At 39.4% G+C, this 12,323-nt stretch overlaps 1 protein-coding gene across 6 annotated transcripts in view; it reads left to right on the forward strand.

Moving 5' to 3' along the window:
• The window catches only part of igf2bp2a (insulin-like growth factor 2 mRNA binding protein 2a), a 47,153-nt gene extending 36,595 nt beyond the window's left edge, over positions 1–10,558 (forward strand). For 2 of the 6 annotated variants that reach the window (XM_029529766.1, XM_029529765.1), the window contains exons 10-16: positions 945–1,082; positions 1,575–1,643; positions 2,401–2,523; positions 2,960–3,034; positions 3,250–3,381; positions 3,869–3,982; positions 6,104–10,558. In XM_029529766.1, coding sequence (XP_029385626.1) covers positions 945–1,082; positions 1,575–1,643; positions 2,401–2,523; positions 2,960–3,034; positions 3,250–3,381; positions 3,869–3,982; positions 6,104–6,202 — 750 coding nt within the window. In that variant the 3' untranslated portion in view covers positions 6,203–10,558. Of the gene's footprint in view, positions 1–942; positions 1,083–1,574; positions 1,644–2,400; positions 2,524–2,959; positions 3,035–3,249; positions 3,382–3,868; positions 3,983–6,103 lie in introns of all 6 variants that reach the window. The other 4 variants (XM_029529767.1, XM_029529770.1, XM_029529769.1 and 1 more) reach the window with 3 other exon arrangements.
• The last annotated feature ends 1,765 nt before the right edge of the window (positions 10,559–12,323 follow it).

The raw sequence follows: 12,323 nt of genomic DNA on the forward strand, positions 1-12,323 counted from the left end.
TTACACAGTTCTCTTTGAACAAGGAAGTGAAAGGAGACCGCGTGTCTTGTCTCAGGCGTGAAACCAGAATAGCTGACTTGACTTTGAGGGAAGTATATTTTTGTCATCGAACAACAAACTACCCTGTTAAAACCGTGGAACTCTGAAGGATTCACTTTTCTTGAGCGAAGAGTGTATAGTGAGTAGTGCAGTGCTGCGATCATTTCAGATAGTGATTTAAAGGACTTTTACTGATTTGTTTATTGTAAAAGATTGAGAATATTCTCAGTCTTCAAAGAAATAATTTTATGTAAATTTAGAGACAAATAGAACTAACAGGTTTATGTGGTGTGACATGAACAAGACACAAAACAACAGCTGAAACTGTCATCGGTTTATCTTCAGCTTCATTTCTCAATAAATGGATTAGAAATTAGCAGATATTGAAGCGAACAATCTATATTCACATTTTCCAGATGTATTTACAATAATTATCTTCTATTTTGACTTTACTGTAATACAAATACACAAATTCTTCCCCCAGTTCTACACTCCACATTTAACAGTTTATATTTAACTTTCATATCGTTCTGTATTTTTTTATTTTATTTATTTATTAGAAAAGGTTCCTAAGAAATACTTACTTAGAAAGAGTTATTTGGGGTTTTACTTCATTTTTTCTTATGTTCCTAGTAGCTCATTTTCTAAGTTGTGATTTTTTTTTCTTTACTGTCATCAATAGTAGTCATATTCCAGGAAACAGCACGAAACAACTTTCGACATCTGACAATGTAAAATCCATGTTAAAATATGATACAAAAGTTCGTAAAAAAAAGAAGAAGAAGAAAAAAATAAACCCCATCAAACATCACCACAAAAGAAAAAAATATCCTTAATCAAATCATAGTGTTTTGTCTTCTGTCTTCTTCTAAAATCCAAACCGCCTCTCTTCTTCTTCTGTACAGCAACAGGCCAACTTGATCCCAGGCTTGAACCTAAATGCTCTGGGCATCTTTTCCTCTGGTCTCCCGGTGCTGCCCCCTGCTGCCGGACCACGAGGTGCAGTTCCCCCTGTGGCACCAGCAGGATACAATCCATTCTTAGTGAGTTTGCCCTTTTTTTTTTTTTTTATGACTTGTTTTTTTTCCACCCTACAAAATAACACACAAGCTCTTTTTAGGGATTAGTTTGACTTGTTACAAACGCTTTTGGGTCAGACATATGATAAACCAGGTTCATCTTGAAGTGCTTTTTGAAAAACATTGCTGTGTTGACTCAGGTCTCCCTTCCTTATGTTCTACACAACCAGAATTCCCCCATCTTTTCCAGAGATGAGTCAGTTTGTCTGTAAAACAAAGTCTCCACTCATTGCCCGATGAGGGCGAACCAAAGTGGTATGAGACAGAGTGTGAGAATGTATTTGCGTGCTTGAAAGTCAAGGAAGTCAGTGTGTGATTCACTCTAAGTTTATGTCCTGAAAGCTCCCCCCCCACACAGTGAGATCTTCACATGTGTGCACTCATGTGTCTTTTAAAGTGTGTGTTTGTGAGTGTACATGTGCCATCTGATTGGCCTGCTTGTCACTTCACTTTCAGAGTCACTCCTCACATCTCAGTGGCCTGTACGGGGTTCCTTCAGCAAGTGCCATCACCCACCAGCACTCAGTATGTTGCCCTAAAATCTGCACCACAGTCGGTGTTGCCTTGGTGATCGGAGACTTTCCAGCTCATTTCTCTGTGCTACTAGATAATTATTCTAATAGGCAGTTTTTAAGCCATAATTGCTACACACAAGAAGATTTGGAAAAGCCTCACACTTGATGGGATATAACAAGTTTTTTTCCTGTGTAGAGAACAAAGCACAGAAATCCACCCACTTCCTTGACATCACAGAACTGATAAATAAAGGAAGCTATAAAGCTGATTGAGACAGACTGTAAATAACAGACAATTACAACCTCTCAGTCAGCATCTGTGTTGGACGGTGGGTCTGGCATTCCTGTGTATCCATGGCCCAGTCACCAGAATACCACAAATATTTCAGAAAGGGACTTTTCAGCCCAGAGTCGTGGCTTGTAAAAATTCACTTCATAAACCTCGAGTACATGAGTGTTACCATACTAAGAAAAACAAAAACAGAGGGCAACCATCTGCCCTAATAGGAAATATTCCATTCAAACTCAGCCAGAGTGGGATGTTTATCCAGTGAGAAAACACTCACAGAGAGCTCAGTTTAGCTTTCCTTACATGTGGTGTCATCATTTTCAGCTGCTCTTCATGTAGCATCTTACAGGTTTAATCAAATTTTCTGCAACTATCTAAAGTTTTTGGTTTTTTTTTATGTTACCATTTGCAGGAGAGTTTAGTTTAAGCGTAGTAAAATATTTGTTTTCTTGTGTGGTCTTTTTTTTTTTTTTCCCAGCAACAGGCTCCAGAACAGGAGGTTGTCTACCTCTTTATTCCAACTCAGGCAGTCGGGGCCCTGATCGGCAAGAAGGGCCAGCACATCAAACAACTCGCCCACTTTGCTGGCGCTTCCATCAAGGTGGGACTTTCAATAAGGAGAGTGGAAAGAGGCAGTCCAAAAGTTTTTCTCAAAAACATTCAGGGTGGGGCCTTCACATTCAAGTTATGCGTAACTCACATTTTTCAGAGCTTTACATCGAGGGTTAAGGTTATGAAGTTGGAAGTGATTGCTGGCTGAGTCAGCAGCCGTTAATGGGCCATGGCTGAGGATGTTGGTTATTTATGGTCAAAACGAAAAATGTAAAAAAAAGGGAGATGACTAGTGAAGTGAGCAATTCAGAAATCCCCTTAAGTCCCGTGTGGAGAGGTAGAACAGCTGGTCAATGCATCCTCAAAACATAATCACAGGCAGTTCATGCTTTTCTGGGGAGTGTGGCGTTTTCTCAAACGATTCAGTGGTTTGCATTGAACAGATCTCATTTTTTGTCTCCATAACATCTCTGTGCGTATGACAGATTGCTCCAGCTGAGAGCCCAGACGTTACTGAGCGGATGGTTATCATTACTGGGACCCCAGAGGCTCAGTTTAAGGTAAAAACACTATGAATATGGACAGGAATATACATTTAAAAATGTGCAATTAGTTCATGCTGAAATTTTTGGATGAATTTGCTCTCGAAGTTCTTAAATATTTGTCAAGAATCATTCATTTGTCTTCAAAAGTATTATAGTAAACAGCAATGGATCACTGTGTGTCCCCATTTTCCCCAGTCTCTCCTTGCCTCATACCCTCCTCTGTATTCCAGGCCCAAGGTCGGATATTTGGGAAGCTGAAAGAGGAGAACTTTTTCTCAGCAAAGGAGGAAGTCAAACTGGAGACGCACATCAAGGTTCCCTCAACTGCAGCTGGAAGGGTCATCGGTAAAGGAGGCAAGACGGTGAGGAGATGCTTGAATACAACAAAATGATGATTACGTTTGGAAAAAAAAATAATTTATTTGCCTGTGCATCTGTCAGGTCTAGCTTTTTGGCCATTTATATCTGTATTTACTTAAATGGTATGTTTTTGCATGAGGGAGCCCCATAATGACCAAAAATCAGCTGAGGAGAGAAACCTCTTTTTTCAATTTTTGAAAAATATCTCATGTTCATCTTTGACCTCTGCTTCAGAGAAACTCAATGGGAACTGAGCAAATATCAAATGAAATTAGCCTATATTTCAATTTAAAGAGCAAATGTATCAAATAAATTAACAGTAGGTGTTCACAACACTAAAGATTGCTGCACATGATGTACCCTGTTATCGCTCAGTATCATCAGATATAGATACAGTTCACTAGCATCTGATGCCTCGTCTCCCTGTGAGTGATGTCAGTGGGAGGGTGACTTTTAGCAAATGATCTCAGACATGTGTCTATGTTTCAGGTAAATGAGCTCCAAAACCTTACAAGTGCAGAGGTCATTGTACCGCGGGACCAAACTCCAGATGAAAATGATGAGGTCTTTGTGAAAATCAGCGGGCATTTCTTTGCCAGCCAGGTATGAAAAGAAAATAGGAGTTTTTTGGATATGGACTGACTTTACCGTCATTAATGCAGTGTTGTGAAAACAAAGTAAGGTGGAGGATGTAATCTTCATCAAATTAATGATGTGCATGTGCAAGTAAGACAGAATAAAGTCAGCATTAACAATGCTCAACAGCTTGAGTGTAGCAACCCTTATTTTAGTGGTGATGTGCTGTATAACCTCAAACTATGCTGAAGCATCTTTATCGATGAAACGCTCTTCATCATGACTTAAAGCTACAGCTGTAGCTTCATTTTCTTATTTCTTTGCCAGTGCTCAGATTAACGGTCAGGGTCATTTATTACTGTTCATCACTGGGGCTGGCAGCGTTAATGGGTTAATAGTAATCAGTTAGAAAGCAGTGATTAACAAATAATTTTTTCAATCACATGAATCACGTGCTGCTTTTTGCCCCTTTGCTTCTTGATGCTGTATACGTCATGGAGGTGAATGACAACGGTTCACTTCCAATGTTTTGTTTTACATTTTAAAAAAAGTAATAATAATAATCCATAAACCAAAACGGCTCTTTAGACAAGTCTAAAGTAACGAGCAGTTTGTGTAAAGCAGAATTAAAATATTGTAGTTTTCTTGCTTAAGGCAAGCTGTATTTCTGTGTTCTCTCAGGTCTATTACAATTCTGTTGATTTGAAATAAATCTTAAAGCCAAGTTCACAAAGTCATTGTGGCCGCTGGCCACCAAGATTCTCCCCCAGCAATGACCACCGCACAACGGAGTTTAAACAAGACCTGTTTTATTGGTCAACGCAATGTTTGGGTACATGAATACTTGTCGTCAGGGGAGCGTCCTCTCTCGTGTTCTCCTGTCCAGCCACTACTGTGGGTAGAAAGTACGCTCGCACAGGTGGACTTAATCCCTTTCACCTGGCGCTGGTCCTGAAGTCCACAGTCAGAGCCAAAACCTCGCCCACCTCCACAGTCATCTTTTTTGATTTCCAATCTGAGAACTGCTTTACATTTTTAATACAGCCAAATACTTGCTGTGAAGTTTCATCAAATTGTCCATCTTATCCTAAAAAAGGAGCCAAGCATTGAGATTTGTCATATATATAAAAATGATGTTGCGTATGTATCCACCTCCTGACATTTACACTTCTGTTCCAACATACAGAGAAAATGTGAATTTTCAGGATGGTGATTAATCAGGTTAAAATTGTTATTGTTTGACAGCCCTACTAATTAGTAATTGCAGTTCAAGTGCAACGATAATAATTCGAAATACAAGTAAAGTAGATCGAAATAGCTAAATTAATTCAAGAAATAGTGTCTTACATGTGGTTGTATGTGGCCACTTCACAGACTATTTCTGCTCACAGTTAATCAGGTTAATGAGGCCTCAGAATCGGGGTGGATGGATTTGTGTTGGGAATTCATCTTTGTTCAATTTAAGTAGAAAAAACAATGAAAATGTCCCTGACAGAAGAGAGAAGGAGCTGCGAGGCAGCCTGAATAGACATCCTTGTTGTGTTTGTACCAGTACACATGCTGTTTCATAGAGACCTAACTCTCAACAATTAGTTTCTGCCAATCCTAACTCAAGAGCACTTGCTAACTTTTTCTGTTGTTGACAACGACATTGCATGGTCTTAATCAACAGAAGGCGGTTGTTCAGGTGTCATGGAGATGAATCTGTGGGTGCTCTCGGTTTTCAGATCCATCCCCATGGAGACTGAGAACGCCCTATCTGCTGAAAGCTTGGGGAACGACAGTTTTTATTCTGATGATTGATGCCAACAATCATCTTGTCAGCACACAACTAGTTTCGGATGTCATTAATCCATTATTCTTAGACTTACAGAAGTTACATTGTCAAAATCCTAAGAATGTTGATTGGATTTGGATAGATAGATGATACTTTATTTATCCAAAGGGAAATTAAGGCTTTAATCGGGCATACTAAACTAAATATTATTTGTTGATACCTTTTTCCAGTGTATAATTAATCGAAAGTTGCCAGTCATCTGTATATCATGCACTGATACATTTACATGCAGGCTTTAACCAAATGAATTTCCATGTTGGATTTAAATTAATTAGTCCGTTGAATCATCTTGGGTTTTGTCTTTGCAACAGACTGCACAGAGGAAGATCCGGGAGATCATACAGCAGGTTAAACAGCAGGAACAGAAACACCAGCAGGGCGCCGCCGTGTCACCTCACCACTCTAAGTGACCAGCAGGGCTGCTTCAGTGGGCACCAGCCAATGAATGTAGCCCTCCCAAATGGACAGAGACCTACCCAGACAAAGGCGAAGGCCAAGGGGGACATGCAGGGCAGACCAGCAGCACCGGGATCAAAACCAAAGAACTTTACTAGGGGGGGAGACAAGAGAGAGCCAAAGGCTGAGGGCGTTGTGTGCACTGCCAGCGCTGAGAGAGCAGATAGAGTGAGAGAAACCGTACTGATACAATATGACAAAAAGACCAAAATAAATAAAAAAAATCAACAAAAAAAGATGGAAATGGCAGATAATTTGGAACTGTTGTCTTCGCAGTCAAAAAAAGGTCAACAGGAAATAGTACATCGCCCTGCATAACGTTATCTCTTTAGTTGGACTAACATAGGCCTAACAAATGGATAAAGTAACTGTATTAACGTGAGCATATACAAGATTGATACATTGCGATTGATATTTTGGGTTATAATGAGAGTGAGTGACAATGGACCTTCTCTTACAACAGTTTGAGACATTCAGATTATTGCAAGATCAAATATCCTTAGCAGTATTAATACAGAGTAGAAACATATATTGATACACACTGAGAGTATGCACTGTTATTTTTCTACCAGAATGACAGTACTGCTTAGTGTACTTTTTAATATTTTGCCTGTTCCTGACATTGATTGGGCTATGACAGCCACACAAAGCAGTTCCCCTTGTTTGTTCACGGTTTTGGCCGGTGAAATCAAAAAAGAAAAAAGAAAAAAGAAAGCCCCTAAAAGTAAATATGGTGAATGGTTCTGAGTCTTTGTAAAAAGCCTGTGTGTGTGCCAACGCAAAAGATAACGTCCCTTTGAAATGTCTCTCACCATTCATATCTGATGCTTCACTTATTTCTTTTTCTTTCTCTCTTTTCTGCTCATTTTCTGCTTCCCTTTCCCATCACTCGCTAATCCAGCGTCATGCTTATTTTTTGGTTAAAATATTTGTCGTCTACAAACCCCTTTTTCCTTAGCCTTTTGATAACATGGAACTGACTGCCACTTTTGCTCAACAGAGGTTAAAAGCCACCAAGGGATTTTGTTTAACCAGCAAACTGGTATCACTCTCACATATTGTACAGTATTAGACGATATCTGTGTTCATGCTTGTCGTCCTGGTATTGAAAAAGAAATCACAGGGATGTCTCTTAAGGCATCGTCCTTTACAATTAGAGAAATAATAAGTATAATAAAAATGGTGCACCTTTGATTGTTAAGAGGCAACCAGTTGTTTTTGAATGTGCACTGTCACACACTCAGCCTTATGAGGATGTTACAAGGGCCAGCATGAAATGTGAGCTGAGAGCCCGGGGGTGGGGGGCAGACTTGTGGTGTGTTGAGTGGCAGTGAGGAACAAACTTTTTGGGGGGGTTTATAGAGTGGCACTGTAGGACCTGTGGTACGCACACCACCACAAACATGACCGCAGCCGTGTTTGGCTTTAACCCTCTCTTTTCAGGGAGCTTTCTAAAATGGCATGACAGCTGTGAATGTACAATATGCAGCCTTTTTAGAAAACATCACCCCTGCCGTGTCCAGCGGGGCCAGGCCAGAGGCACAGATCCGCAGATTGTCATTCGCACTCTCGCTCTCTTCTTTCAACTTCACCTCGTCTCTGCTGTTTTATTTTGTTGAGCTGACGGCCTGCTCTGCGAGCATGCTGGACACGCAGGTTCTGGTGTCCCTTCGTGCTTTACTTTGGAGACCATGGAAGCTTGCTGCCTTACTTTGTCACCTTTCAGACATCACCCATCAGCTTCATCTTCCAGACGCAAGGTTATTGCCAATACGCACAGCTTCCTCCGTGTGTGTGTGTGTGTGTGTGTGTGTGTGTGTGTGTGTGTGTGTGTGTGTGTGTGTGTATGTGTGTGTGTGTGTGTGCATGTGTGTGTGTGTAAATATATAAAAAGAGAGAATAATATTTATGAATCTATTTTTTTCCTATTTTGTGATGAGAGCTATTGATAAGAAACAAAAAGAAAACAAAGTCCTTTTCTTTTTTCCTCAGTGGGACACTGCCATATTATTTTGAAGGGAAGTGTTTATTTTCTTGAAAACTAGACTATGAATAATAATATAAATAAAAAACCTGAAAAAATAGGAGAACAGTAAAGTGAACGACCGTGCTAACATTGGTCAGGATGTGAACAGTGCGCATGTCAGTATTGTGATCTACCTCAGGCTTCAGGGTACCTCAGTCCAATCTTTCATTTCCCCTTTTTCCACATTTTGTATGCCTTGTTAACCTTGTTGATCATTTTGAGCGTTTTGAATTTTTTTTTTTTTTTTATGAAAAAAGAAAATAAATCAAGAGTAAAGATCTACAGTAATTTCTACGAGCTCTTCAGGTCCAGCTGACTCCAGTAGTGAACCTTTGTAAACCATAGTCAACTCTGTTGGACTGTCTTTGCCTGGACGCCAAACAACCTTTTAAGGAAAAAAGTCAGATTTTTTTTTTTTTCTTAATTTTTCTTTTTTCTTTTTTTTTTTTTTTTGGCTAGAAAGGAATGAGGTGCGGGATCTAGGGGGGTACATACCTGTCCGAAGTGGTTCTGAATGGGGATGTTGTGTACTGATTTCACCATCAAAAAAAAAAAAACAAAAAATAGAAATTTGGTTGATAGAAACAGAAACTAACCAGCTGTACCTCCTGTTTTTCTAATTGTACCTCCAGGTTTTTTGAGACATACAAAATAACTGAAAAAAGACAACAAAGAAAATCTCTGAAGTTCATTCACTTGTGAAAAAGATGATCTTTTTAAACAACCCAACCCAATCTTACCAGCTCTATTTGATAACAGCATACTCTGGGGTTGATTTGAAGATAACACAAAGCTGCAAAAATACACTGACAGGACTTTTGAACATGGTGTAAAACCTTAGTCTTTGTAGAGAATGTAGAACAAATCTAGTCGTTGAAATGTCACTGTGTACGACAAGATAACTGTATATCTGTAAACATGTACAATAGAGTCACACATAAATGCATCGTCTCTCTATAACACTTACCAGTCTGCACCTACATTGTGCGAGATGATGGGAGAAATTTAGAGCGTCACAGCTTCCCTCAAAAATGACCTCTAAATGCTTTTGTCATTAATATACCAATATTATGTTAATTTTTTTTGTGCTGTATGTTTCAGAATTACCTCTCAGAATCCAAGGCTGACTTAAGTTACTAAAACCGACATAGGGCAAAAGTATTAAATAAATGAATGATATAGTGAAAGTTAATGATTGTCTTTGGGGTTCTTCTAATTGTTGAGAGCTAGTTTTTAACTTTTGGAGGGCAGTCTCTTGTCATCAGATAGGGTGGATCATTTTTGTCCCAGTGAACACAAACTAGCAGTGCTAAAAAAAAACAAAACAAAACAATAACAATAATAAGAATAATAATAAGAAAAAACATAAAGGTCTATGAAACTCACACAATGCCTGAGGGTTTTTCAGCAAGCCTTTTCACAGCCGGTACAGTACCTCATACTGATGACAATAGCTCACCAGACCTGATTAAAATACCCTGCCCTTACCAATAAGAATGCAGTACGGTGCTTCTACTCGAATGCATGACTCCTGTGGTGGTCTGCTTCGCTGCAGTAGGGCATGTCGAGGAGGGAATGGCTTTTCACAGTAGCACTGCAAGTTGTAGGTTGTCAGTCATGGTTTGCTTGTTCGGCAGGAATAGTTCTTCTTGGAGCAGTTTCTGAATTGAGGCTCTTTTCTTGCATTGCAGAGGACCTTCAGACCTCTGCCTCTCTTGTGTTTTTGGCTCTTTATAAGTGCAGGTTTCCCTCTAGCTGGTTCGGTTTCGCTGTGGTGTTGTGAGTGGAGCCCCTGGTTGTTTTAGACATCTGCGAGGCAGCCATAATCTGAGGTGAAACTTGTCAAGGTGGTAGTAAACTTCTTTTTTTTTTTTTTTTTTAAACTTCCAAGGATAGTTGTTTATAGATTTTGTGGGGTGTTGCTAGGCATTAATATTCATTACATGAAAACCACAATTACACACATCACTGAGGATGTACAGTGTTGTTAGTCATATCACAAAGTGGTTGGATAGAGTAGGCTTTATCTTGTTTTTTGTTGATCTGGGTTTTTTTTTTGTCAGTTACACTGATTTAATAATGCAGTACGTCTGGAGCAGTAGCTGGCATTCTTTGCTTTAATATTCATTCCTGTTAGATCACTACCAATGATACTAGCTGTTAAATGTGGTTGAAAATTATCCTAGCTAGGATTTTCAACATATATTGGAATCAGAATGGCAAAAAAAAAAAATGCAAGTAGATATAACTGAATGAGATGAAATGAGGACTGACAGAGGGTCCAGGTCTGAAAATAAATAAAATGATGACAATTGTTCTGACTTCTGAATTAGCAGTAGAGGAGAGTGGGCATTTATCAACCATCAAAAAAGTATGGATTAGCTGAGGAAGGATTTCGGAAAGCCTGGTCAGATATATGGAGAACCACAGCAGTGTTTTGGTTTTTTGTTTTTTGTTTTTTTTTGTTTGTTTGTTTGTTTGTTTTTTTTTTTTTGCCCCATCTTGTTCAATGAGAAAACACAAAGCATTGCATGAGACTGTTGTAGGCGATCCAGTATGTATTACACTTCATATAGCACTAGACTTTCATTAGTGGTTTTACATGGATCCAATTCTTAACTGCATTTCACCATTTGGGAGATTCCTTTTGTTTCCTCAGTAGGACAAAACCCTCAAGTCCTACATTTCCCATGGGCCAAAAGGTCCCAAACACCTCAAGGTAATCAGTGACTGTGTGCTGGACAGACATATGATCCATTTTTAAACACATTTTCTGGATCCATGCCTTTCTGGTAACAGCCATGCTGTTGTTTTGAGTTGTGAGTGAACTGTATTGCTGAGCAACCTGGATCTGAGCAATAAAGAATATTTGAAACAAAGTGTTTTTGATTCTTCGTTTAAATATTTTATGAGTATTTTAAATTCAGTTTCAGTGACGCAAAGATGCTGCATTATTTGTACCCAGACACATGTAAATGTCACAGTCAGACTGTGAATTGAATTTAAAATAATTTACACACCTGATTAAACAGATTTGTGGAGAAAACGATTTATAACTTAACCCATATGATAGGAAATAGCATTTGCAACACAAATGACGCTGCAAGATGCAAGATGATTTTAAAAACAATAGTATGCAGAGGTCCACAAAGTCCAAATTAACTGCACATTCACACTTGAATACGAGTGCCTTTACAGGACACAGACTGCCAAATTCCAACCTCTCCCCTGTTACAGTGACAGCGGAGGAGGCCCAGATGGCCAAGGATGTAGCTGCAGCAGTGGAGATGCACACAGATGGAGAAGTAGCAGCAGTGGAGGGAAGAGAGATACCAGGTTGGTGTGTCTGCAGCCTCAAATCTGTTGAAGAACTAGCTGAGTTTGTTGGCTCGGCCTACATCACCCATCAATGGCTGCCTTTTCTTTTTCCTGCAGCTAGTAATGGTGTTGATTCCCCTCCACACCTCATGAATGCCGCTATGTTGTAATTTCCTCTTTCCCCCTTTGCCTCTATTCTCCTCTTCAACTGATGTTGCACCTTTTTGGGTTTCTTCACCACCATCTCTAAAAGCCTTCTTTTTCTGGTTGAGGATTGTCTTGATATCACCTGTGAGTAAAGCCAGTCCTCCAATTTTTATCTTGCCACTAACTTTAGCATCTGTCTGAGCCCATCAGCGAAGCCAGGTAGTTCCACGGGAATCTGAGGTGCTTTGATTCAGCCGGGTTTCAGTAAAGAACATAAGACTGCACTCACAATATGCTTTGTGGGTCTTCACCAAAATCTCCAGCTTATCCCTTTTGTCTGGCAAGGAGTTGACATTTCCCATGATTACTGATGGAAAGAAAAGCTTGTATCTCCATTTCCTGGGCCCCAGTCTTGCACCTGCACAGCAACCTTGAAACCACTTTGTGGAGTGATATATTCCAAACTTACTGAGTTTTAGAAAAAAAGCTCCTTTTTTGTATGAATTCTTCTCCTCACATAAGTATACATCAGTTGTTTAAAAAAAAAAGAAGCAAAAATAAGGTAGATTAATGTTCAATATGAA

Source organism: Echeneis naucrates, chromosome 21 (assembly GCF_900963305.1).
Source record: "Echeneis naucrates chromosome 21, fEcheNa1.1, whole genome shotgun sequence".
Classification (NCBI taxonomy): domain Eukaryota; kingdom Metazoa; phylum Chordata; class Actinopteri; order Carangiformes; family Echeneidae; genus Echeneis; species Echeneis naucrates.